Consider the following 27,227-nt stretch of genomic DNA (forward strand, 5'->3'; position numbering starts at 1 on the left):
GCGAGGAGCCCTTTGCCCAGAGAGAGGACAGCCTGTGCTGCCCTTTGTCATCGTTGCCACCGGCAGCTGCCTCCTCTGCAGGAGCCCCCGGACCACCTGCCCACGGTGGTGTCCCCTACTTCCTGTCTCCCTGATGTGAGAACACCAGAAGGTCCATGTGAAACACCCTCGGAGCTCTGAGCACCGCTGGCTGGCCTGGCCGGGCTCGTGGTCCCCACATCCCACCCCCCAGCACCCCCACCCAGCACCCCGCCCGAGGGTCCTGCTGTCCCGCGGCGCTCTGTGGCCTACCTGAGGAGCGGTCCCCACAGATGGCACAGATGTGCTTGGTGAAGGACGCCATGTTCCCTGAGGGGTGGGCCGGGACTTTGAGGACGCCATTGAGGCCCAGTGGGGGCTTGATGTCCTCGCTGCTGCTGACGGGGTTCATGGGCGAGTTGAGCTGAGGAAGGGATACGGGGCTCAGCCCTGGCACGTGCCACTGTCTCCCCAGGAGCCCTGTGCTGAGGAAGGTGCTGCCACACCCCCACTTCACAGAGAGGGAAACCGAGGCTCAGAGAAGGGCCCTGCCCACTCCAGGCCACACAGCTGGGGAGCAGCAGGGCTGAGCCCCGCCAAGCACGGGCTGGACACCTGGCCCTGGCTTGCTCAGCCACGCTGGAGACCATCCTGTCCTCAGGGCTCCCGCTTCCCAAGGTCGACCCCAGGCCTCAGAAGGAGGACCCCGCAAAGCCCCTGCTCACGTCTAAGTGAGAACCGCCTGCCATTACTGGGCACTCCCTGACACGACAGCGTGAGCCCCATGACCCTCCCGGTGAGGCAGGAGCTTTGGGGACCCCAACCCACAGATGGGCACGGAGGCCTGTTCAGAGAGTAGGGAGGAGAGCTGGGGGCCACACTGCCCAGGCCTGGGGGACAGGGCGGGGTCTCTGATCACGTGACCCAAGGAGAGCAGGATGGAGACACCCCTTGGGAATCCGCTGGCAGGGACACCATCGCCTGTCCGCCCTGCCTACGGCCGCCTGCCGCCACACCGGAGGAAGCGTGGGAAACTCACCCGTCACCCTGGCAACAGCTGCCACGGCTAGAATGACACAGCAGTTTTGGTTCCGCTGTGTCCACCCCAGCTCTCCCGTCAGCGCTAAGGGCCCAGAGGTGCTTCCCGCTGCATCCCGCAAGCCAGCCTGTCTCCTCCAGGCACCAGGACCCCAGCTGGGCAGCCCCCAGCACCCCCACTTCTGCAAACCCCTGACAAAGGCGGAAATCGGGTAGAGCAGCTGTCTCTGGGGACGGGCAGCAGCCACTGCGATGCCCCCTGGTAGCCCCGGGTCCCTCCTACACACAGGAACCTCACCCCCTTCCTTCCCCATGGCCCCCAACTCCCATCCTCCTTTCTCACGGGACAGGAAGGGCTTGGTGCTCAAAGCACACAGAGCAGAAACCACCCCAAATCAGTTTCACAGCCCCCCCCCCCCCCCCCGCGCCAGGGTGATTCTCCCAGCCCCGGCCGCTCCAGGCCCTTCCTCCGTCCAGGTGGGATGACCAACCCCCTCGGGACACAGGTGGGCGGCAGGGAGGCCAGGAGGCCATCTCCACCTGCGTGGCGGTCCGAGGTGCCCTGTGCAGGTGTCAGGAGCGTGTCCCAGACAAGAGGGAAGGAAGGAAGGGGCTAAGGGAAGGCGTGGACTGTGTGCTACGCGTGCCTCTCATGCCTGGAAAGCCCCACAGGGATGCTGCTCCCCCACTTCCCAGATGCGGAGGGGAGACTCAGGGAGTCAGGAGCTGGCCGAGCAGCGGTGTGAGCTCGGGCCTCTCGGTGACCACTCAGGTGACCCCGCGTGCTGCAGACGGGGAAACCAAGGCCCCAGGGAGTGCGCTGGCCCAGAGCTCCCTCGCCCCAGTCCCATCCTTGCACGTGCAGAGCCTGCTGGCACAGGGGACGAGGAAGGCAGGGTTCTGCCTCCTGCCTTCACTCTGACTTAGGGGAAGTTATCTCATCTCTCTGAGCCTGAGGTTCCTCGTGCACCAAACTGGGTGACACAAGTGCCAGGTCTGAGGGCCGATGCTGGGGTAACTGGGATCTTGTGGGCAGCCTGACAGACCAGGCGTAGAGCACAGCACTCAGCAGGGCCTCGGGGGCGATGCCAACAGCTGGGCCTGGGACGTGGAAGGTGGGCATCCCAGGCAGAGGGGCCACCCACACAAACATCTGGAGGTGGGGAAAGCAAAGGCCTGTTTGGAGAAAGCCAAGAAACGGGTGCAGCAGAGGGTGAGGGGACAGCAGCAGGGGACAAGGGCGAGTTCCCCGGGGCCCCACTGTGGGGAGCCACTGAGGAGCCCTCTCCTGGGCTGCAGCCTTTCCCACAGGACACCAGCCATGAACCCGTGAGGCTGGATCCGCCTGGCGGCCCCGAGGACAAAAACAAAGGCATTTATTTCTTCTTTCCGTGGTTGCCCAAACCACACTGGGTGGGAAGGGGCCACCTGCCCTGTCTCCCAGAGCCCCATGTGCAGGCCCTTGGGAGTGTGGCCTGCCCTAGGTAAACTGAGGCAGGGCTGCAGCATTGAGGAGAGCTGTCCAGGGTCCCAGCAGGCAGGACGACAGAGAGGTCTGTCATGGTCAGTGCCACGGCTACACTGGCTCCCAGGCTGCGCTCCACATCCCTGCCGCCCAGGCTCTGGCTTCCCCTGGCACAGCAGTCGCCAGAGCCAGGAGCCCTCGGAGACACACTGCCCAGGAGGGAGAAGGCGGGAGTGCCCGCTCTCCACAGGCCCCCGGTCACCCACTTTGCTCCTCTGCCTCAAGTGGTGGACAGTCCCACATGGCCACGAGGGCAAGGCTGCTCGGGGCCGGAGGGTCATTCTTCGCCATCTCAGTTTCAAGCTGCCAAGCCTTGGCCGGGTTCACAGCTCCCAGGACAGAGCACAGGGCAGCCTTGGGCCTCGTTCTGCCACACACGCTCCCCTCCCCCAGTGGGCTCACAGCCCCCCACCTAAGGGGATGCTGCCTTCCTGCATTCCACCCCGTCTCCTAGGACACCCAGGGCACCAACAGCCCCTTGCTAGAGGCTGATGACTCCACAGTGTAGCCAGGGTGGGGACCCCATTTCCCCTTTCATATCCTCAGCGTTTATTTCAGTTCCTGCTGCAGCCTATGGGATTTACTAATAACCACCAGCCTCACCAACGCCTCGCCCAGGTCTCCTGCCTGTCTGCCGTCCCTCTCTCCACACCCAGCACGCCCTTCCTTCCCCAGCCCATGGCAGCCCCCCACCACCAGCCCACATGGGGGAGGCCCTCACCCATGTCAGAACTGGGATGGGAGGCCCAAGCCCGCCAAGCACCAAGAGCAGGCCTCCATCTGCCCACCAAGGCAGGGGCAGAGCCTCGGAAGTGCCCTCAGCTTCATGCGGACACCTGGTGGAGGCCTCATGGCCGAGGTGCCCACAGCAAGAAGCAGGCAGGGACAACTGCCCCCGGGGCTGGGGCAGGCCCTACAACAGGGAGGCTTTGCTGGGCTGACAAGGCCTGGGTACTAGGAGGCCGTCACGTGCCAGGGGCTGTGGGCAAGCTCCGAGCCGTGGTGGGAACGCTCCCTGGGCCCTGTGCAGACAGAGTCCCCGGACAAGAGACACATGGGGCAGTCGGGTGCCCAGACCCCCATGTGCCCATTGCCCTGCAGGGCGGGGTCCAGTGGCTGGCCCCCTGGGATTGTGGACTCGGCAGACAGTGCTTGGCACAGCGCCAGACGCTCCCCAACAGCAGCAGAAGTCAGAGAAACTCTGGCTCTGGCAACCGTGACTTCGCAGCTGTGGGTTGGGGGGGGAGTGGGGGCACATGTCTCCCTTGAACTCCACCACACGCCCATGAACATGGGGAACCCCAGGTTTCCAAGACAAACTGATGAAGCCCAGAAGCTGAGCTCAGCTCCCAGGGAAGGAGCGATGGAAGGCAGGGGTGAAGCCGGGGGCAGGGGAACCAGGCCAGAGGCCGAGCACAGGGCTCAGACCATGGCAAAACCGAGTGCAGCCCAACCACCTACAGACGGACAGACGGACAGCTGACCAGCAGGACATTAGCACTCCCCACTCACCTCCCAGGCCTGACTCCTGCCGTGATCCCCTCACCAACCTCAAGGGACCTGGGGCCCCCTCGCTCACAAGCAACTTGGATTCAACAAGCACCTGCTACGAGCCAGGAACCTGGCTGTGTGCACAGAACTACAGAGAACAGAACGGAGGCGGCCCCCAACCCCCACCTCCACCCCGTACCACCCCATCCCTGCCCCCAGGCGGGCTAACAGTGTCAGGGGCACCAGGCGGCCCAAGGTCAGGGGCAACTCCGCCACCGTCGTGTGGGCCCAGCCCCTGCACAGCCCCACTGCAGACCCTCACGCCCAGGCTCCCGCTGTTCGCGAGCCCTCAGTGTGTCCAGGGCAGTCAGCGGGCCTGTGACCAGCAAGGAGCCGCGTGGGGCTCTGAGAGCCAGCAGGTGCCCACCTCTGTCCAGGTTCCCAGTCTCCAGCTGCCCTTTCGCTGCAGCATCGTGCAGCCAACAAGAATGGGGGTGGGACGGCTATACTAAAAATAACACGCCGGGCCCAGGAAGGCGGCTGAGCCTCCCTCGTGCCAACACCTCAGGCCTTCTGCCTGCTTGTGGAAGCCAGCGGACATGGAGGGGGCATGGGGAGCCCTGCACTGATGCCCAAGGTCCTAGCCCTCTGCACCTAGCTCCCAGGTGAAGAGGGGCTGACAAGGTTGCCCTGGAGAAGTCATGGAGATTCTCTACCAAGGCCAGACGGGCAGTGGGCGAGCTCCAGACTCCTGGGCCAGGAGTAGTGGGGGCTGCCCTGGAGGTGGTGTGGCTCCACAGGCAGCAGAGGACTTGAGACACAGGACACACGGCTGTCATGATCAGCTGTGTGGCTTTAGGTAAGGCAGCCACACTTCAAGCCCTGAGGCCCCATGGAAATGGCACACTGAAACGCCACACGGGACCCTCACCTACTGAGGCACGAACAGCTGAACCTGGACTTGGACAGTGCGAGCAGGAAGGGAGCCCGCCTATTTCAGGATGGACAGCTGGAGCCCCAGCGAGAGGGAATGCCCGCTGGGGCTCAGGCAGGTCACATGGCCAGCCAGCGAGAAATCCGCCAAGAACCACAGGTTGGGGGGGGGGGATGCCCAGCTGGGCTCTGTGGCCCCTCACGGCCCAGGAATCTGAGGAACTCAGGACAGCTCTGCAGGAGTTTGGACAAGAAGTGTCCAGGGGAGATTGAGGCAGGCCTCCAGGTCTCCAGAGCAAGAAGTGGACTGAGCCAGGCCCTTCGAGGCACCAGCCGCTTCCTGATCCAGACAGAGCCCCAAAGCCAGACTGTCCCACAGAAGAATCTGAGCGAACATGCACAGGTAGCCGACTACCAAGCTGGGCAGGAGCGAGGAGGCCACCGTGGGGCCCGAGGCCGGGGCACTGAAGCCACCTGGTGTGGGCACGAGCGGAGCCCAGGAGGGGAAGGGCCCGGGCCCGAGAAGGGGCAAGCGAGGGGATGAAGGGGCAGCTGAGGGGACACAGGGTTTAAGCCTAGGAACCCTACAAAGTTCCGCACGCCCCACAGGGAGGGGGCCATGAGGGAGTGGAGACACAGCTGGGAGGAAGCTAGGCTGATGACCTCTGAGGGTCACGGGCTCAGGAGTCGGCCAGACCCAGGCTCAAACCTAAGCCCAGGCCGCCTCTCTGAGGCTCGGTTTCCCAGAGGTGAAGGGCAGCCATGACAGCACCTGCCTCCCAGAGTCCATGTGGTGATGCAGACCTGCTGCAGGTGAAGCCCAGGCCCCACCCCCAGCCCAGGCCCCACCCCCAGCCCAGGCCCCACCCCCAGCCCAGGCCCCACCCCCAGCCCAGGCCCCACCCCCGGCCCAGACTCGCGCCTGCCCAGCCCCAGAACTTACCTGGGGGCTGCTGGTGCCGAAGCCCAGGGTGGGTGTGGTGGGCACGGACATGGAGTGGGGGCCCATGGGGGAACTGATGACGGAGAAGGGCGGGCCCATGCCGTTGATGGGGGAGCTCAGGGTGCTGATGGGCGAGTGCAGCTGTCCTGGGGAGCCCAGCGAAGAAGGTCCGATACCGGGCCCCAGGGAGGGGTGCAGCGAGGGGGCGGCCATGGAGCCGCGGCCCGTGGGGGAGTTGAGGGGCGAGGAGTTCACCTGGGTGGAGAAGTCTGCAAGACAAGAGCCCACGGGAGGGTGGTCAGGATGCGCAGACTGGCCTGCTACCCTCAGGCCAGACACCACGGGGGCCACCGGGCCAGGGAAAGCCGGCCCTGGGCGAGGCCCTGGGTGCCCCCAGCCCCGTGGCTCACTGACAGAAATTCAGTGGACACAGGACAAGGCCAGGGTGTCCAGAGTGCCCCTCCTAGGCAACCCCCCAACCCCCACTCCCCATCCCCGCTTTAGGACTCAGGCGGGACCCCAGGCAGATGCAGGAAAAGCAGGCTGACAGCTGCCATCAAAATGCTCTAAGATACCTGTCTGAGCAAGGAGGCCAGAGCTGCTGCTCGAAACCCCAACACCCCAGACCTGCCGAGCCTGAATGCCCCGGGGCCAGGAGGGGCCAGCCCCTCCGCCCATGTACTCGGGATCAAAGTGAAGGTCTGGGAAAAATCCTAAAAAAATGAAGCCTCAGGTTTTCAGAGCATCCACTATGTGGCGGAACCAATCCACATCCCCAGTGTAGATTAATGCCTGGAGAGAGAAGGCAGGCAGGGGCACTGCTATCACCCCATTTCACAGCTGGGGAACCGAGGCCCTGTGTCCTAACAGCGGCCCTGGCAGGGCACGACCAGCACCGGGAGGCTGGCCCACTCCCGAGTCTGTGGCCTTAACTGCCGGCCACACTGCCTGGGTCTGCTCAGGTGCCCCAGCAGCAGTGGCCAAGACACCAGACCCCCCAGGCCCCTCTGATTCCTGGGGCCCTGGAGAGGTGCGGTCTTCCTGCGTGCCCAGGCCTGGAGGCACGCGGCTGGGGCAGGGAGCTCCAGGTGGGCCTGGTGGAGGGGCCCAGCTATGTGCTAGGCATGGCGTTGGGCAGCCTGCAGAGGCTGTGGGGAGAGGCTGGGACCTCCCACACACAGCCTTTCATCTCAAGGATTTCAAAGCCCCAACAACGGCTCATTCGGCCTCCCCACCCCACCCGGAGGGCTCAGCAAGCAGAAGCACCCCCAGCAGAGAGGTCCTCAGGTGGTGAATCCAGTGCCCAGGGGCCTGTGCAGGCTGGAACTGGAACCGGAACCGGAGAAGGCCACACAAGGCAGCTGGAGCACAGCAGGATGCCCTGGGCAAGCCACGCCCCTCTGGGCTGCAGCCTTCCCGTCTGCAAAGGGTCTCTCCGGCCCTTGCCACCCGGCCCTTTGCCACCAGGCGCGTGCCACGCGGCCTGCAGCGATCACACCTGCTTCTGAGAAGTCCCGCGGAGCCATGGGCACAGTGGAGTGGCCTCCGTCCACGCACACCCCAGGTCAGGGCACACACCTGGCTGTACCCCTCCACAGCCATGCAACCACTCAATGGCCCCAGGACAAGTTTGCCTCCCTACACCTCAGGGCCGCTGTTCTGAGCAGTCCTGAGTGCCAGGCCCAGGGCAGGAAGAAGTCCTGTGTGTGTGCCTCGTCCCCAAGTCCTCTCATCAACACTGGTCGCCTGTGCAAACTGAGTCTCGGAGGGCACGCACCATCATGCTTCAGGACACCACTACCAACCGGGCGGAGTCGGGACACGGAGCAGATGTGATTCCAGCCAAAGCCCAAGCTCTTATCAGGACCTCCGAACCTGTGCATGGAGGCACTGGGCACCCGCGGGGCGGGGTGGTCCCACACAACACAGGGGGCTCTCTCACCCCTGCCGGACCCCCTCCTCTAGGAGCATTTCCCCGTTCCCATCCTGCAGCCCCTAGCCTCACTTCCCTTCTGAGGGAGGAAGGGCCTGATGCCATCTGACTCCACCGACAAGCCACATCTGATCCCCTCGAAACTCCCGCCATCACAATATTGGGAACAAACCACTTCACTGAACTTAGAAACAAAAGCTTAAAGAATTCCAGAACCGGATGGCAGTGGCACTTATGGGCAATGATCGGTACTGCAAATCAGCCCGATTCGTCTCTCAACTCCCCAGATCACATGTGGACACTGCGTGCCAAGAGGCCTCCACTAGGGCTGATGGAAGCGGACCAGAAGGAAACGGTGCCCACGTGCGTCCGTGAAGCACCTCCATCTCCTTGATCTCACGGAATTCTTGTGACCCTGTCCACCCACCTATGACAGACAGGGAAACTGAGGCACGGGGAAGGCACACTCCCAGAAATCTACAGCTATCCCTAGGCAGGGCAACCACCGTTATTTCCACTGGGCCACTGCTGGGACGCCTGGAGTGCCCACCTCACCAGGCTTGCAACCACCCCCTGGACGAGGAACCCTGAGCCAGCTCCACCTCTGACCAAGCCTCGGTTTCCGGTCTGCACAGGCAGGCTGGCAGGACTCAGGCCAGGGCTGACTGACCAGTGCAAGGCTGGCACACCCCTTTCACATGGCCCAGAAGCACTCTGCTGATTTCAAGGTACAAGAGGAAGGAAAGCAAGATGAATGCCCCCAAATCCGTTTTGCGGACATCTCCGCCAGAGCCAAAACCGAGAGGGGCCAAGGCAACTGCTGGGGGTACCTGGGAGGAGGCTGGACCTGGAGATGGGTCCCAACCGCAGGAGTGAGTCCGGAAGCCTAGGGGAGCCGCCCACCTTTCTTCCCAGCCTCTGGGATTGAGATGGGCCAGCAGAAGTCACTCCTGCATTCTCGCAGCTTCCCCACCTCCACACTCTGCCCCTGGGAATCCTGGGGAGACTGGAGGTCTCTGAAGTAGAGGAGGGCACTGGGGGCTCTTTGGGGGTCTCTCTGAGGGGCCTCTGCTACTGGCTGGCCACACCTGACAGGGAGTGGTCCTGCCTGGGGAAGGGGGGCTTCCTGGTCACACAGCTACAGGGGCTGGGCCCCAGCTGCCTGGTTGTTTGTTTGTTTGCTGCTCCTGGGCAGGAAGGGGAGGGAGAGGCAGGAGAAAGCTTGGCCGGAAGGAGGGAGGGAGGGAGGGAGGGAGGGAGGGAGGGAGGGAGGGAGGAAGGTGGCCTGTCTGACTGCCAGCTGCCAGGCTACACCTCAAAGCTGCCCCAGCTCCCCAGCACCCAGCCCAAGTCTGAGAACCATGAGGAGGGGGAGCCAATGAGATGGAGGGGAAACTGGGTGGAAGAGAAAAGATGGGTGCAAAGAGGGACTCCAGGAGAAAGGGGGGACAACGGGGAAAGAGCCTCCAGCCTCTGGGTGCAGCTCATCCCCCAAATATGACGGGAACCTGCTTCCTCAGGCATGCCCCCTTGCTTGGCATTCCCAGCGGCAAGTGCGACAATTGTTCCAAACCGGCTATGAGCCCCGTCCGCCACCCCCCCAGTCCTGAGGGTGTGGCCACCCTGCCAGCCCCTGCCTTCCATGACCCCCACTGCACCCAGGCCCCCACATGGGCGCTTCCTGTTTACACAGACTGCCCATGGCAGACACTTTCCCAGAGCCTGGGTGACAATGGGCTGCGGTGTTTTCTGGAGTCTTCTGGAGAGAGATTCTCTGGTCAGGAAGGGAATGTTAGAAAGAAAAGGCAAAAATGTGCAAACCCTGTGCTGCAGGGGGAGGCCCTGCGTGCACCTCCACGGGCTGCAGGGGGAGGCCCTGCGTGCCCCTCCACGGGCTGCAGGGGGAGGCCCTGCGTGCCCCTCCATGGGCTGCAGGGGAGAGGCCCTGCGTGCCCCTCCATGGGCTGCAGGGGGGAGGCCCTGCGTGCACCCCTCCACGGGCTGCAGGGGGAGGCCCTGCGTACACCCCTCCACGGGCTGCAGGGGGAGGCCCTGCGTGACCCTCCACAGGCTGCAGGGGGGAGGCCCTGCGTGCCCCTCCACGGGCTGCAGGGGGGAGGCCCTGCGTGCCCCTCCATGGGCTGCAGGGGGGAGGCCCTGCGTGCCCCTCCATGGGCTGCAGGGGGGAGGCCCTGCGTGCACCCCTCCACGGGCTGCAGGGGGGAGGCCCTGCGTGCACCCCTCCACGGGCTGCAGGGGGAGGCCCTGTGTGCCCCTCCACAGGCTGCAGGGGGAGGCCCTGCATGCACCCCTCCACGGGCTGCAGGGGGGAGGCCCTGCGTGCACCCCTCCACAGGCTGCAGGCTGTCTTTTCTGGGCCATTTATCTGTCCCCACCCACTGATAAGCAAGAGCTGTGATAAGGCCTTATTCTTAAAAAGTCATACATTGGACTTGCAGAGGCCTTGTCACCACACACTTATCTGATCCTCAGCTCAGTGGAGCTGGCTTGGCCAGGGAGCCAGGCTCAGAGCCCCAGACCCAACCCTGGGAGCCAGCTAACACCCAGCCCTCCCCACCTGAGGGGATGCAGAGGTGCCAACCGCCGAATCTGGCCCCTCAGAAACTGGGCCTCACCGGGCCTCAAACCCCAGCACCTCACGCCCCTTATGTCCACCAGGCCCACTTCGAGACCATCAGCAATCAGTGGGACTCTGAGGAAGGAGGCAGAGGCTGGGAACTCACAGGGACTTCCAGAAAGAGACAGGCCCAGTCCCAGCAGAGGGGATGCCCTTGGCAGCCCTGACACAGACCTCACAGGGCTGCAGGGTTCAGTCCAGGAAGCAGCATGGAAGGTGTGATGGACAGATCTCTCTTGGCACAAAAAGTATTTCAGGCCACAAAACTGACTCCAAAATGCAAACACCTGGAGGACAGAAACGGAAGCTGTGGAGCAGAGATGGAAGAGCCTGGAATGGTCAGCACACCGAGTAGCTCCCTGGACCAGAGTGTGACCGTGAAAGTTACATTTAGTAAATAAAGTTAAAATAAACAACGTTCTCATGGTGACTGACAATGGCATGGCTGCTTGAGGTGGTGAGTTCCCCGTCGTAGTTGTATGCAAGCAGAAACTACAACCACCAGTGGGGAATGGCTGAGCTGGTGGCCCCAGAGGTCCCTTTAAGAGGGAAGGGACACCCCCACTGACCAAAATTCCTGAGCTGCATAGGCTCCCTCCAGAATGCCCACAAGGAGCCTCTTGGACCCAACAGCAAGAAGCTGGGGAACCCCCACCAACTCCTTTCCGGCCTCTGCCTGGCAGGAGGGGAAGGTGGGGAGGTGGCAGGAAATGCCAGCCCCACACGGCCCAGGGTGGGGGCAAGCCCTGAACCCAGCCCCTCCCAGGCAAGCAGGGAACCCCCAGTTCTTGGAAAGGGGATCTCAGGGCTCCCCTGGCCCCCTCTGAATTTGCAGAACTGACCAGGGCAGGGTCTGAGCAGACCACAGGTGGAGCCAAGGGCAGGCCACACGTCCTGCTGGGCACAAGAGGACACAAGGCTCATGTGCGCAGGGACCCCAGCGCAGGGACGGACAGGAGTCCAAATACGGGAGCAGGGGAGGGTTCCCATGGGGCTGGAATGGGCCGGGCTTCAAGGAGGGGCATGAAGGAGGTAGGAAAGGGGTGTCCGGGAGGGGGGAGGGCACCAAGGGGTAAGGAAGACCCCCGCAGTGAGTCAGCACCCAACAAGGACAGGCTCTGAGCAAGCGTCCGTTCCCCCAAGCCCTGCAACTCTGTGCCCTGCCTAGGGACCTCCCCAGAACCGAAACCCTGCAGTGGGGAGCTTCCCGGGACGCCCACCTCCAGCCCCCACCTTCCGGAAGGACTGCTTCCCCAGCAGCCACGGGAGGGAGAAGTGGCAGCCTGGTGGGGACTGCGGTGGGACCACGGGCGCGTCGGGGTTTGGGGGAAGCTGAGGTGGTTGGAGCAGGAGGGGGAGGCAGGAAGCTCCACTGGCCCCTGCAGGGCGCGGGGCCTTCGGGAACTGCGGCAGGGAGGGCAGACGTGCCCCCGACACAGGAGGTGCTGGCCCTGGGGAGACTGGGCTCCTGCCCACCCTTGGGGCCCCAAGGCCCATGCCTCCCTGGCCTGTGTCCCCTTCTGTAAGTGGCTATGCCAACAGCAGAGGCTGCTGACAGGGACCAGACAAACAGGCCCCACGAGCCCTTGCAGGGGGCGCTCCCAGCACCTGTGTGCCTGTTTCCAACCTCCCTGCAGAGCGTGGACCAAGCCAGGGGCCTGTCACCTCCAACTCCAGGGAGCATGACTGACCCACTGCCTCCAGCGAAGTGTCAGTTTACAACGACTCAGGGGGCTCGAGCTGAAATTTCAGCTCCTCTGGGGTCACCGTGCCCTTTGCCCAACCAATGGCCCCAGCCCCAAATCCCAGCCCCTGCTGAGGACACAGGTCAGCTGGGCCTCCATGGTGATCAGGAGAAACCCCAGCCCACCTCTGCCCCTGCCCCCCCCAACAGCCTGGGGCCCTCAAATAAGGTCAGATAGCAGCACCCCAGGCAGCCAGCCTCAGGGGCCCCTACAGAGAGGCCCCCAACTGGCCAGATGGGACCCAGGCCCCTCGCGCTGCCAGGACCAGCAAATCTGTCAGACGGTCAGCAGGAGCCAGAACTCAGGTCCCGCTCCACATGGGAGCCTGGGGTGGCCCAGCCCTGCCCAGTCCCCAAAGGATAGAAGAGGGGGTGTGCAGTGAACCACGACAGGCATCCCCTGCACCCTGTGCCCCCACCCGCCCACAGGCACCCACAGGAAGTGGCTCGAAGGGCTTTCAGCCCCTGGTCATCCAACAGGGGCTTCACTCCCCACAGGCCCACGCAGACCCCCGACTGGCCTCTTCAAAGCAGTGCTTTCTAGCACTGCCCACCCAGCCCCTCTGGCACAGACGGGGATGCCCAGGGGCCCAGGAGAAAAGGGGTAAGGAGGGGGTAGGCTCTGAAGGCCACGGGACAGGAGGAATGCTCTGCTGAGTGAGGGACGGTACCGTCACCACGCCAGCCCTGTCACACGGGCGTCCAGTGACCGGGGAGTACAGACCCAGCAGACAGAGGCTCCACCCAGGGCTTGGGAAGGGACAGGCGCCAGTGCAGGATCCTGGACTCCGGTCTGGCTACCGCCTCTGTGAGCTCCGGTCCCTCACAAGACCTCAGCGACTCAGGAATGCTAAATCCACCTTTATGGTCGCCCACCCTGCCCAAATCAAGGAGAGCAGGGTCTCAGCGCCCAGTGCCCTCACCCCAGGAGCAGCCATGCGGCTGGGCTTGACTCTTAGCCCTCTGCCCCACCAGCCAGGGAGGCCTCAATGGCAGGGACCGTGTCCAGCTCCGCTCAGAAACCACCTCAGCCCCCAAGATGGGCGTAAGGGCTGGCTCAGAGCAGGAGCCTGGGAAACGCAGGGAAGCGAGGGGGCATGAAATGAAGGCAAAGGACCTGGGGCCTCTGGTCCCTGACGCGGGAGGGCGTGCAGCACGTGGGCACAGCTGACCAGGTGGCTGCACCACCCCCACAGGGAATCAGATACAAAGGCAGGGCAGGATCTTCACCCCAAATCTGCCCGGCCCCATGACCTAGAGGGGTGTGAGGTCAAGGAATGATAACTCACATACCTCGACCTCCAGATCCCAGCCGGGAGACACGAACCCGAAGCCCTTCGGTCCTCATCGACCTCTAACTCCCCAGGGCACAGGGCAAAGCCCTTGCAATGCCCTTTATGGAGACAGGCCCCATCAAGGGCCAAGGGATCTAATCAGGGAAACCACTCTTTATAACACAGCTCAGGATAGGACAATGATCTGCACCGGTACGTAGCGAGTGCTCCATGACAAACTCATCTGTGTCATCACCATATTCACCACCATCATCACCTTCACCATCACCTTCACCATCACCACCATCACCATCACCACCATCACCATCACCACCATCACCACTTGAGCAACCCCTTGCCTTGCCCCACTGCACAGACAAAAGGCTGACGCGCAGGGAAGCTGACGGTGATGCCACATGGCTTTGGCACAAGGACGGTGTCTGGGGGTTCTGCTGGCTACACCGAGCAGGCCAGGGCGGTGAGAGGTGGGGGAGAAACAGGAAGTGGTGCTCAGGCTAGCAGCACCCTCACCCAGCCCACGGATACAACCTGGGTGTTGTGGTTGGGCCCAGTGGCAGCAGGTGTAGCTGGAACCCAGACACTGTGGGGAAGTGGGGAGCACAGCCCGGAGGAAGGGGTGGCCAGTGTTCCAGCGCCTGGGCCTGGATGGTGTTCGGCAAAGCGCTGAGGAGTGACGGCACCAATGCACTAAGGCACTAGGGCCAGGGTCTCTGTAGGAGGCCACCCGCCATGCCCACTCTCCAGAAGCCCACGGTCCACAGGGGCTGTGGCCACAGCCTCCTTCACACCAGGCCCAGCTACCATCAACCAAAGGCACCTGCAGACCTTCCCATCCCCTCAGTTCTCGCAGTGGGCGCTGTGGTAACCCATCGACGGGCGGCAGTCCACCCGATGCCCGTGGCAGGCGCTACCTGGGATCCCTGGGTGCTGAGCTGCACACCTTCCCTGGGGGCGCTCTCCAACCAGCACGGTACAGATGAGGGACCTCCTCCGAAGCTGGGTGCGTTCCCTAGCCCTTCGCAGCTCAGAGAAACGTGCTGGGGAAGGGGCTTGGGGGGCAGGGACACACTGACCAGACAAGCAGACTCCCGCCAACGCCCCACCCCTCAGGCCCAGTTCCCTGGCTGTGTCATGCCGCTCTTCACCAGGCCACCCTGTGTGTGCCTGGGTGCTATGGGGAAAAGACCCCAAGGGCCACTCACATCTTCAGGATAACGGGGACCAGGGCCTGCTGCGCAGACACCTCAAACACGGGCTCAAGAACCGCCATCTCCCCACCTTCCCCTCCTTCTTCCCCGTGACTCCAGGGCCCCCAGACCTCAGGGTAGGGTCAATTTTTCAGGAGATGCCAGATGACCGCAGGCAGAGCTCCCGGCAAGGACCAGCATGCAGGCCTGGGGTCAGGGGCAACGCCAGAACTGGCAGTGACTGGGCGGAAGCTACGGACTCAGAGACCCATCCCGGAGTGCTCGGCCCAGGGCCGGTTCTCACTCTGGTTTCCAGACCCCCGCCGGGCAGAAACCCCCCAGGATGCAGGCCTCACGGCCATCACCCAGAGCCCCCAAATGCGAGGGAGGCCACTCCTTACAGGACAGCTCCGCGGCGTCTGACTTTACCAAGAGGCACCCTCCCGCTCCACAGGCAGCTGGGGAACAATAAGGACTCACCGATGGGGCCACTCACCCATCCCAAGGCCCCAGGGGTGAGGGTGACCCTGGCCGGCCAGCACCAAGGAGGAATTCAGGACAGCAGTGACTGGCAGTGGCCCTTGCAGCTGGTTTCCAGAAAGAAGCCCCCAATAGGGTGGTGGGGAGGGGCTGCTGGATGAAGGCTGACACGGGTACACCCACCCAGAAAGATGCCCAGGGGCCCCGGAGAGTCCCAAAGCTGGTTTCCAGCCCTGCGGCCAGAGGTCCTGCATGGCCCCCCCACTCTGACGTGCTGCCCGGACAGTTTGGCCACACCTCCTGCTCAGGAGCATAACAGGAGCTGCGGGGGTAGGGGGGCAGGGGGCAGCAGTCAACCCTCACGCCTCTGGGATCCCTGGGGAGGAGGCACAGGTACAGAAAGGGGGTGACAAAGGGGACGGGACACAGTGCAGCAGAGAGCCAGCCGAGATAAGTGTGTGATGCTATACCCAGGGGCCTGCCCTGGGGGTGGGGGCTGTGACAAGTCCCCAAGGACAGAGGCTCCGTAAGGCAAAGACACGGTCTAAGCAGTGGCACCGGTGACGGACCATCCTCACTGTGCCAGCGTCCATTAAGGGAGTTCTGTCCCATCCTTATGGGGGAAAGGCGCTCACGGACAGAGAGGCGGTTTCCAAGCCAGAGCAAGAGCCACTAAACCAGGGGCAGGCCTGGCTTTCTGCCCCTAGTGCACCCAACAAACGTCACCCTTCCAAACCCTCCCCCCGCCGGCCAGGGTGGCCGGGTACAGAGTTCCAGGCCCAGACACCCGGTGCCCAGCAGCAACGCCCACCGTGGAGACGGACGGGAGCGCAGGGAGCTGGCAGCACGCTCACCTCTCCAAGGCCAGGCAGGGGCTCCTGGGCGAAGCGACCTCCCCTCCAGGTAGTCCCCCTGAACTGTCCCCAGCACCTCCTGGGAGCCTATCCAGACTGTGGAGGAGGGTGAGCGGAGAGGGGGGAATTCCTGGTGAAACCCCGCCTGTTCCACGGCAGTCTGGGGGGCAAGGGGGCCCCGAGACTGCGGGCTGGCTGAGACGGTTTCTCTTCAACAGGAAAAGAAATGATTCTTGTTTCATTTTGAGCCGTGCTGCTCTTGCTGGCTCAAAGGCCCGCCACCTCCCGCGGCTCTGTCGTGGAATGCCCGTGCTTTCCACCCCCTCTGGTCGTTTTTCTCTCTAATTTTCAATGCATCCCCCGTTGGCTCCTGGAACACGCTGGCAGACATTTCGGGGGAAGCTCACCCACACCCCAGCCACCTGTGGTGGAGTTGGGGGGCTCCAAGACCTGCGGCCAGCAAGTCAGAGCATTCTGGAATGGCCAGGGGGAGGGGACGCTCCGGGGGCAGCTCCTCGGGCCCGGCAGGGGCTGGCTTCTTCTGGGGGTGTCCCCGGGTCCTTCCACTGCCCTCTGAGCATGGCGGGGATGCTCATTGCCTCCAGGGCGTGGTCACCCAGGGCCACGCAGTGGGTGGGGCAGGGCTAAGACGGGAGTCCCTGGAGGGCAGAGCATCTGCTCAGCTCCCGAGGGGTTCACAGAGGGCTTTCCAAGCCTCCCGCTGCCACGGGCATGAGCCCCGGCCCACACAGCACCCCCCTTGGCAGAGGCTCACCCACGCGCACTGACTCAGCCAGTGGCACCAGGCTGGTGCCCGTCATGTGCGGGGGCCCGGTTGGTGGGGCCTCTGTAGACCGGAGACAGGGCCTCACTCATGAGACAGACCGAGAACGGGACGTCCGCCCGCTGGAGCGGGGCTTCCCCATGACCACCGTAGCATGGGTGCCTCCCCTCAGCAGGGGTGGCAGCCGCCCTCCCTCCCCACCTGCCCAGCCCCACTGCACCCAGAGCCACCTCTTCAAAGCTCAACCTCAGCACGTCACACCCCAGCCTTGCTGACAGCTCTGCCAGCTCTTCACTGCTCTGGGGAGACCCCCTGCCAACAGAGCAGCTTCTGGGGCCTGCACAGCTGAGCCTCTCACTGCGGTTCCCTGCTGGGCCAGCTCAGGATGGGGCCCAGTCTGCTGACAGGACTGATTCCACCCTGCACTGGGGAGAGGCCCAGGGGGCTGGGGTTGGCTGTCCAAGCACAGACCCGAGGACCTCCACCCATCCGCACAAAGCATCCAATGACGTCCCCAGATCTCCAACCTAAGGCCTCACTCCTGACACACCTGGGGGTGGCAGCCTCCAGGCAGCCGTGGAGGGGGAAACCCTCTCACCCGCCAATGGCACTTCTCGGGATGCTGTGGTGGCAGAGGGAATGAGCCGCTGACCCTGCAGATAAGAGGGTGGACAGGGGTCAGGCAATGTCCGTGTCCTGCAGGCTCCTGCCCCAAGAACCTGGGATGGGCTGCAGGGAGCACCATGGTGGCACCTAGCCTGGTCGCCCAGCCCACAGGGTCCCCAGGCAGAAGAGGGGATGGACAGACTAACAGAGAGCCCAGGAGCGCCCGTGTCGGCCTGGATGACCACGGTCTCCATCCATGCCGCACTGCCCCCACCGCTGGGAACGCCTCACAGCCCCCTGTATACAGGTGAGAGCCGCAAGGGCCCACAGCCAGCTTAGCATGCCCTCCCCCTGGCTGTCCCCCTTGTCAGTCACTTGGCAGAATGGCCACTGTCCATTCAGTCATCAAGAGACCCTCCCACGGCTCCCCATTACAGCCTCCAAACTCCAAAGCCCATGACCCATCCCAGAGGCCGAGCCAGGCCCCCTGCTCCCCTCCCCGCCACTCCCCAACACGCCTGCCCTCTTTGCTCTGGCCATCTGGGGCCTCCCTGTGCAGTGCTTGCCCCAGTACCCCTTCCTGGCCCTCTCGGCCTCACCAATGTCCACTTCTCCTGATCCCACAAGCGACCCCCAGGGGTGACCATGGCCAGGGTCGAAGTGGGGGACGGGACCTGGGGAAAGCTCACTCCTGTCCTTGGCAACATGTGCAAATCGCTTCCACGAGCTGTGAACATGTACATTTTTGAATGCCTGGGGGGCCGGGAAGGGGGCAGGGCTGGGGGCCAGCCCCGTGACCAACATGCACCCCACTGGCAGGGCCACATCGAGGAATCGGGGGCCCAGACCCCTGCCCTGGGGTGAGGGCGGCACAGAGGCCTGGGGGAACAAGACAGACAGGCAGGCAGCAGCCCCCAGCTCGCACCCCCTCCTGAGACAGGAGGGCCCTCAGCATCTGACTGGGGGGGGAGTGGGGACCCAGAATTATACCTCCAAGGCTTCAAATCTATCCCAGTCCCCAGCCCCCACCCCTGTAGAGAGAATGGGTCCCTCCAGAGAGCACACAGCCCACCAGACGCCTGGGGAACCATTAGCACCTGGCCCCATGAGTACTCAGCTGTCACCTGGATCGGCTGTCACCTGGGTCATCTTTCACCTGGATCGACAGAGAGAGGACAGCAAACCACAACTTCTGTCTACCGAACGCAGCCTCCGCACTCATCCAGACCCAGGACAACCACACAGCCAGGTGACAGGTGACCCCAGAAATCAGTAAGAACGCCAAATGCTCTCGAAACAGCTGCCGCCGACCCCAGGAGCCAGAGGCTTCCACGTATGTGACTCATAGGAGACGGCTTTGCTCACAGCCCATGACACAACCATACACACAACACTAACAGACAGTGACCTGGAAAGAGCTCCAAGTGGCAGCAACAGACGGCAAGCAGGCAGGGGACAAGGGAACAAGCCCAAAAGTCCAAATCCAGCAGCCAGGTGCACAGTCTAGGCACAGAACCCCAAAGATTCCAGACTCACGTCCTACACAGGCCAGAGCAGTGTTCCCAGGTCACCTGCAGGAGAGGCACTCAGCATGCCTGCTGGACACTTAGGATGCCTGGCCCAGTCACCAATGCCTGTGAGGACCCCTACCCTGCCACCTCCGACACACACACACACACACACACACACACACACACACAGCAAAGCCTAACAGCCTAGTATGTTTTCTATATAAAAGCAATTTTATATGATTGTAAACCTGTCACGTCAAAACGCTGGCCTGGAAAATTCTCTTTCTGCACCCATTTTACAGATAAAGAAACCAAAGCCAAGAGCTGAAGAGGCCTGCCAGGGTCACATGTATTGGGGACACAAGGGACCGTGGGCGGTTCTCACCCTTGAGGAAGAGCTGCCAAAGGGATGGGGCCCAAATCCCCAACACCTGCAAACAGGGAGACGGCGCCCTGATCCCAACCACGTGCCCAGGACTTCTTTGCTGCAGGACGGGCATTCAGGAAACCCAGACCTGGAGCAAGACTCATGGCCACTCATCCGGAACAGCTGAGCAAGGAGGCGGGAAGCAAGCCAAGAAGCCCGGGGCTTCTTCCCCAGCCAGGGCTGGCCCAGGACAGAGAGCAGGGCCGCACACCCTGGGTGCCTGTCCCGCACCTCCTGCCAGAGCGGAACACGGGAGAGGCTTGTAAAGGGCATGGAAAGGGCAAACCCCTGTCAAGACAGCACATGCCCAGCTGGTATTCTCTTCTTTCAGGTTCCAGCTCCAAAACCAAGTGGTTCCCAGAGATTGGCCAGTGCAACCTCGCGGGGCATCCACCACTGTCCACACGGCACGAGGGAGGCCAGGCCAGGGCCCCTCCACAGAGATGCAAGCCAGGAGACCTACAAATGAAGAGCTAGCCACTCACAAATTGTAAATGGATTTTAAAAGGCGTGAAAGAGCAAGGGATCCAAGCTTCCACCTGGCCGGCCAGGTCTTGTTTGAGTGCCTCCCTTAAACCGCTGTCTGGCCCTGGGAAAGCCACTTCACATCTCTGAGCCTCAGTTTCCCCCAGAACCAGGGAATGGGAGGGTGCGTCCTCCTAGGGACGGCTGTGAAGGCGAGGGAGCGATCCACATGGGCCATGGCACACAGTGAGTAGTACTGAAGAAACCAAACGGAGGGGAAATGGAATGTGTGGCCAGGGTGGGCTAGGACGGGTGCCTGGCAGACGGCGCTGGCCTCCCCTCAGCACCACAGGGTTAGCCTGGGACCCGCTGGGACTCCAGCGTCTAGCCATCCTCCCCCTCCCAGGGATTCGGGGCCGGGACCCAGGGCCAAGCCGACGCTGGGCTGTCCATCCGTCCCAAGCCGACTCCAGGAAGCTCAGGCCTCACACAGCCCCCCCAGCAGATGCTTGACAAGGGACTCAGGACGATAGCCGGGTCCACTGCCCTGCTCCAGCTAGACAAGTCCCCACGATCCCAGTCTCAGTTTCCACATCTGTAAAGGGGACTGAGCCAGACCTGAAGGGGCCCTACCCAGAGCGTCGGGGCAAGGAGACAGAAGAGCCAGCCACTCTCCCCTCCCCATGCAGACCTGCCGGCCCGGACACCCAGAGCGGGCCAGAGCCCAGTGGTCCTGGCCTCAGGCTGTGGGCAAGAATCAGGACACGGACGAGATGTCCGCGGCACAGCTACGCTCCTAGCGCACGCTCAACAGCTGTGACCTGGCATTAGGAGGGCACGCTCCATGGAGACGTCCAGCACCCAGCACCTTGCCCCCTAGGCACACCTGCCATGAGCGCCACACCCCGTAGGCAAGACACTGGCACCCTCCCGGGCCATGCCACCCCCAGTGCCACCAAACCTGGTCCTCACCTGCAAGCCACCTACGGTCCCCAGGCCGCCAAGCCAGGCCACCTCCCGAAAGAGAGGCCAGGAGGTGCAGCCTCATGGTGACTGCAGGTGACAGGTCCCACCACGGGGGCAGCCCCATGAGCCCCCGGCCCACCGGCTCGGGGTCCCGAAGCCGCCGGCGATGCAGCATGGCAGCTCAGCGAGCAGAGGAGCCCAGGAGGGAAGGAGGCCAGGACTGCCAGTGTCTCCGCAGAGCAGCTGGGAGCTCGTCGGGAGCAAGTGGTGCTGGTGCTGCCCAGTGCCTCAGTTCCTCTTTCCCAGGGCCCGCCCGGCCCCCCACCCTCACCCAGACACCTGTGACCACAGGCAGCTCCCATTGGCCAAAGCCAAGGACTTCTTAGAAGAGGACAGGGAGCCGGCTCGTTTCCTCAATCGGAGACACGCCAGTCCTGGCCGTGAGCACAGAGGGAGCAGCAGCGGCCAGGGGCCTGGGCACACGACAAGAACACGCACTGGACGGCCAGCAAATCTGAACTCAAATCTGCTCCATCACTGGCCAGCTTCCTGGCTGTGGGCAAGTCAGGTGTCGCAGCGGAGCCCCCTTTTCATCTGTCTGTTGGCATGAAGATGGGGTGAGGGAGCATGCCCCCTGATAGTGCCGGCCAGTACCCCAGGAAGGCTCAATCAGCCGGATGCACTGTGCTAGTCTCGACCTGGCCTAGGCTGGGGTGGCAGCCCTGGAGAAGCCCAAGTGGCACTCCTAGGGGCCACATGCCCTCACCCACCCTCTGGTCCCCACCATGCCGTCCTGCCTGCTCCATGTGCACCGAGCCCTGAGCAGCGAGGGCCCTGCAGGAGGGACAGCAAAGGTACAGGCCCAGAGGCGGGAGTCCAGGACAGGAGAGGGGTCACCAGGCCTAGCAGGAAAGAGGGCAGGGTGGGCTAGACCCCCACAGCCAGGAAAGCAGAGCCCGGGCAGGACCGGATGGGCTCCAGGCGGGGGTCTGCAGGAAGCACAGAGGGAAGGAGACCTTTGTGGCTCCTGGCAGCCTTCCAGCCACACAACGAGGTCATTCTTCCAGGGCACAGGATGCCTTTTGTGGCCCAGCAGCCCATGGCCCAGCCCAGGACTGACGGTGGGAGCCGGGCCACAGGGACCGTGAGGGCTACAGCACACAGACTTTAGCCCCGCGGGTCCCTGGCAGGCCAGTGAGGGATCCTCAGGGCCCCCCCCAGGAGGTCCATGGCTGCCTGGGTGACTCTGAGCGCTCACTGCCCACACACACACCTGCTGCCCACTGCCGGCACTGGGGCTGGGCCACCGCAGTTTCCACTTGAGCACGTGGAAACCCCGCTGCAGGCTGCCAGCCCGGCAGCAGCCCTGCCTCGGTCTCCCCGGCAGCCCCCAAGCCCCAGGCCACTCCAGCACACCCCACACCTGTCCACCAGTCTGCTCCCACTGCGTTCTCCACCTGGAACCCAGCTTGCTGTGGGGCCCAGGCAGGGGTCCACCCGGGGGCCTCCCACCCCATCTGTCCTGCTCGCAAAGGTCCACGCTCACCAGAACCCACTAAGTGTGGGGTTTGAGGATGGTGAGGAAAGCCCCCAGAGGTCACAACGCAGAATGGAGGGGTCTGGAACCCGGCTCTGGACAGGGGAGATGGAATGTCATTGCCGGCATTATGGGCTTGGGTTCTGTGCCACGCGTAAGTATTATCTCCATAATAGCGACACAGACCACCTGTGTGGTGGCCTGATTCTAGCCAGGACCCTGGCCAGACGGCCCCTCCCCCATGTCGGCTACAATCCCTCACTCACTGCTCCTCGCAGCTGCCTGCTGGTCTGGTTCAGGGCCCAGGACCACACCTGGATAAGTTCACTGGATGGATGGGGCACGGCGCAGTCATGCCTGGAGCGAGGATCACCGCCCAGCCTACCTCATCCTCGCCCAGCTCGAGTCAAAGGCTTTATTCCAAGAGGCAACTCAGTGGCGGCTGGTAGTCAGCCGTGACCCCCAGATCCTGCTCAGCCACCTGAGGGCCTGGCCAGTCAGCCCAGGCACAGCAGGGAGGTTCCTCTGAAAGCCTCTTGGCCCTCACCCCACTGAATCAGCTCATTGGTGCCCAACAAGCCTCGTCACTTGAAAGCTGTCTTTAGCAACCAGAGAGAAAAAAGTGCTCCGAGCCTCCCGACCTGCCTTCAGCCCCATGGGTGGCAGGCAAGGTCCAGAAATGCAGGGCCCGCTCAGAGCCAACGCAGCAGGGCAGTGCTGGGCCCAGACCACGTCCTGACCTGCCGGGCAGCCTGGCTCCGAGCCTACAACGGACGCGCTCTCGGCCCCAGGCCCCCCCACACCACCCCACCCCGACAGTCCCGCAGCAGCTCGTCCCACCCCAACATGACGCGTCAGGTGCCAAGACCCACCCTCTGCACCTTCTTCTCTGCCCCCACCCCCACCTGCCTGCCAGGGACCAGGGTGGCTGAAGAGTGAGGCCAAGTGACCAGGTGCGGGGCCTGGACCACCGGCTGGTGGCCTCAGGGATGGCATGGTCTGAGGCCACCCCACCACGGCCCACCTGTGTGCTAACTGGGGAGGCAGGCCTCTCCCAGCACTGGGTACTGAGAAGGCAGACCTCCACCATCCCGGCCTCCATGCACACACACAAGCCACATCACGTGGGTCACGCAGCTTGAGTCCTAGCTGGGCATGGCCAGGTGCCTCTGGGCCCCTCAGGGTCTCACCCACCGAGCCCCCCCCCGGGCAGGCACAGCCAAGCACCGAGAATGTGCCAGGAGCTGAGCAGAATCGCAGGCAACATGTGCTACCTCTGGCTACGCAGCAAAGCAGGGGGTGCTGCCCAGTGAGGGCAGGACCAGCTCCGACCAGCTCATGCGAACAACCAGCACCCCTTCTCAGCCAGCATTCGGTGTCTTTATACATCGCTGGCTTGAAGTTGGCTGTGATGGGAGTGTTTACACCACGGCAAGTAGAAAACACACAGATCAGGAGCACAGAGTCCCACACCCCTGCCCCCACCAGCCATGGGACTGCACACTCAGCTTCCCCCATACGTAACTGGAAGGGGTTAGTGGGTGACAAACCGTCCCTCTCCTTCCCCCACAGCACCCCTCAATCCCACAGACCTACTGCTCCTTCCAAGCCCAGGGGCCCTGCCTCTGGCCCACCTCACCAGTCCACAACATCCGAGATGGCAGCCGGGGTCCCCCCTGGGGGGTGGCAGGGCTTCTGCTGCCCTCACTGGCCTCTCTATGCCACCAGTTGTCCTGGACCTGCACCTAGCTCCTGGCCCCCAGGAAGCCCCCGGCCCTGCCTCGGCCCTGCTGGCTTTCCCAGGCCTCACACTGCCCATCAAGGTGGCCAGCGCCCCTGGAGCCCAGTCAAAAGCAAACACACACACACACCACCCAAACCTCAGCTTCCTTCCTCCGCACGCGGCCGGGGCAGTGAGAACAGCAGCGGGGGCGAGGATGTGGGCGGGAGGCGCCAGCCCAGGACGGGCATGCTGGCCCAGTGCTGCCCTTGGCTCAGCTAGCTGCCCCCTCCCGTCGTTCACAGTGAGGCAGGGTGCGGGGAGGGCAGCACACAGACCAAGAGCCCCCACTGGGGCCAGTCCATATTCCTGGGGAGGGGGAAAGAGGGGGCTGGGGGGTCTTTCTGACAGCTACACCTGACAGCAGATACCTGGGGACTGTTTTTGAGTCCACTAAGCAGCGCCCACCTAGAGGACCATTGAGTGCCTCCCGAGGACCCCAGACCCTGCAGTGTCCACCGGGACAGGGTCCGCCTCTTCACGAGCACCGACTGTCCAGGATTGAGGCACCATCCTCACTTCTGAGGCACCTCCACTTCACGCTGGACGGACAGAGGACCCCAGGGAGGTTGGGGCTGACCCCCCCCCACAGCCCCGACTAGGGCTCTGAAGCCAGGCCCAGCCAGCAGGCCCCCACCCCTAAGACGGCTAACCGCTAGCTTGGAAAAACCTTGAATTAGCCCATGGGTCTCACTCAATCCCTCCCACCAAGGCCAGCCCACCTCCCTCCCCGTAGCCATGGCTGTGGTGTGGGGGGATTCTGCCCCACGCAGGCCTCTGTGTCCAGCCCTGCCCTCTCCAGCCGATGTGGCCATTGACCCCCTCAGCCCAGCCCTCGCCCTCAGAGCAGGCAGTCATTACCTCTGGGGCTTCCTACCAAGAACACTTCCTCCAGGAAGCCCTCCCTGCCCCTGCCAGACAGGGTGTGACGGTCTGGACCATACCCCAGGCCTGAAAGACCCCCTCCGAGCAAGCAGCCTCCACCGTGTAGCTTAAGTCTGAACCCACCAATCCAGACTATGGGCTTTGCAAGCAGGCAGGTCATCCCTGGACCCCAGCCCTCAGCCCAGGCCCTCTGGTCACCCATTCCCAGCCACACTGTCTCTTCAAAGCCTCTGCAGCCCCTGACCTGCTCTAGCAGCTGCATGTCCTCCAAGACCCCTGTGACCAGCCCAGCCCACACATTGTCCTTCCTCACAGCGGTGTCACACTGGCCCTCCAAGGTCCAGGAGCTTTCCCTTAAAGAGCTCTGCCCAGGGCACAGATCTGGCAGGAGGCCGCTGGCTTGGACCCCGGCTGTCTGACTCTGCCCTGCACAGGTCTGCACCACTTCCCACGCTGGGACACACAGCCCCCAGCCCCTCCTGGGGCTCTGTTGTCTCTGCGGCAGGGTGGGCATGGGGTGCTGACCCTCAGTAGGAGATGGGGGTGCTGCTCACGTTGGGACCTCTGCAGCTCTAAGCCCTCTGGCCCCAGGTCTGGTGGCCCTGGAGCCCTGCGCAAACCCTTCATGTGGCATTCGGACCCGCAGCCCCAGGTGCCAGGGGTCTGCAGGAGATGCTCGCTGAGACTCGATGGCCAGGCCCTGGGCCAGGAGCCTTGCGGCACAGGCACAGGAGGGCCCAGTCCAGGCTGGCCTGGAAGCACGGTGAGGCAGCTGCAGGGGGCCATCCCCTCATCCCTGCTGCTCCCTGGACACCCAGGGACATCGGCCCAGAGGCCTGGGTTCCGATTCCAGCTACCTTCCCACCCCTCGCCTCCCCTCCCAGTGAGTTTTCCTTCTGCTTGAAAGGTGGGCTCCGGGGCAGCGTCTGCTCCTTGGGAAGCACCGACCTGGGAGGCCCCCAGCCTCCCCATCCTGGTCCCATAGCAGAGCCTGGCGGGAGGCAGAGTCTCAGGGGCCTGGCCCCATCCCAGCTTTTCCAGGAGGCCTCAGGCAGACCCCCCACCCTTCTCCCCCGCGGGTTCCCATGCCAGGCCAGCGACATGTCTCGGCACGCAGCCGGGCCCCTGCCACCCCCGCTCCCAGGATCGGCGTGACTCACAGGGCCGGCACGCCACCTCTAGCCCCCACCGCGGGCGGCTACCCTGAACACACACACCTGTCCAGACTTGATGGCAGCGGACGGCGGGACGGGCCTGGGAACAAGGTGTCCCCAGCGCTGTGGGGCAGCCAGGCATAGCACCACAGAGGGTCTCCAGGGAGAGACCCAGGAAGGCCATGCTTGGCCGGGGGCCCAGGAAATGCAGCCCCCGTAGGGCTGGAGCCCCATCTCGAAGGCCCCAGGGACCCAGAGGTGAGCCGTGGGGAATGAGCCTGCGAGCCCAGACCCACCCACCTCCTCTGGGAGTCACCCAGCCCAGAGGCCAGCATGCTGACCAATCGGGGAGAGAGCCAGGCCCAGACTGCTGGCACTGCCCATGTGAGGCTGAGCTCCACCTAGGGGGCTGGGCAGGTCAAGGCAAGTCCCCTACGGGCCACAGGCCTCTGGGTCTTGGGCTCTGGCTGGGGTCACTCGGAGAAGTCCACCTCAAGGAGGAGCTTGGCCAGAGCCTGACTTCTGCTCAGGCCAGCCCAAGGTCTCAGCTGTCAATCGGCTGTGTCTTGTCACCTCCCAAGAACTAGGGGGACCAAGAAGGGGCAACAGACAGGAAAGCAAGGCCCCGCCAGTAGTCAGGGGAGTGTAGGAAACACCTTCAGGGGACAACCACACCTTGGCTCAAAGGGCCAGAGCAGACCTGTCACAGAAGGGCCACCAGGCCGCCATGTCCACCATCCGAGTCACCACTCTGACCACAGGCCCTAGATGCAGTCCCCACAGACAGCAGAGAGCAAGGCAAGCCCTGTCCCAGTAGCCCCAGGAGCCCACAGTGCTGTGTGTCCACCTGGGCACAGCCTGGGCTCCTCCCTGCACTGCACCCCTACTCCGCATAGGTCATCAGTCCCCTCAGCAGCAGGGGGCAGACCCAGGCCCCCCACCTCAGGGACCCCAGAGGAAGTGAGAGAGACTGGAGGGCAGGGGCCTCACCTAGTGCAGGTGAAAGGTGGGGGAGACGGGCTCTGAAGGAGAA

The 27,227-nt window shown here is 63.7% G+C and overlaps 1 protein-coding gene across 1 annotated transcript in view; it reads right to left on the reverse strand.

Annotated features, from left to right (window-relative positions):
• RXRA (retinoid X receptor alpha) overlaps positions 1-27,227 on the reverse strand; it is a 98,087-nt gene that overhangs the window by 22,008 nt on the left and 48,852 nt on the right. The window contains exons 2-3 of the mRNA XM_074331328.2: positions 5,949-6,217; positions 292-442 (exon numbers count right to left, since the gene is read on the reverse strand). Of these exons, the coding sequence (XP_074187429.1) occupies positions 292-442; positions 5,949-6,217 (420 nt within the window). The remainder of the gene's footprint in view (positions 1-291; positions 443-5,948; positions 6,218-27,227) is intronic.

Source organism: Rhinolophus sinicus, chromosome 16, assembly GCF_057876585.1.
Source record: "Rhinolophus sinicus isolate RSI-liver-muscle chromosome 16, RSI-T2T, whole genome shotgun sequence".
In the NCBI taxonomy this organism is placed as follows: domain Eukaryota; kingdom Metazoa; phylum Chordata; class Mammalia; order Chiroptera; family Rhinolophidae; genus Rhinolophus; species Rhinolophus sinicus.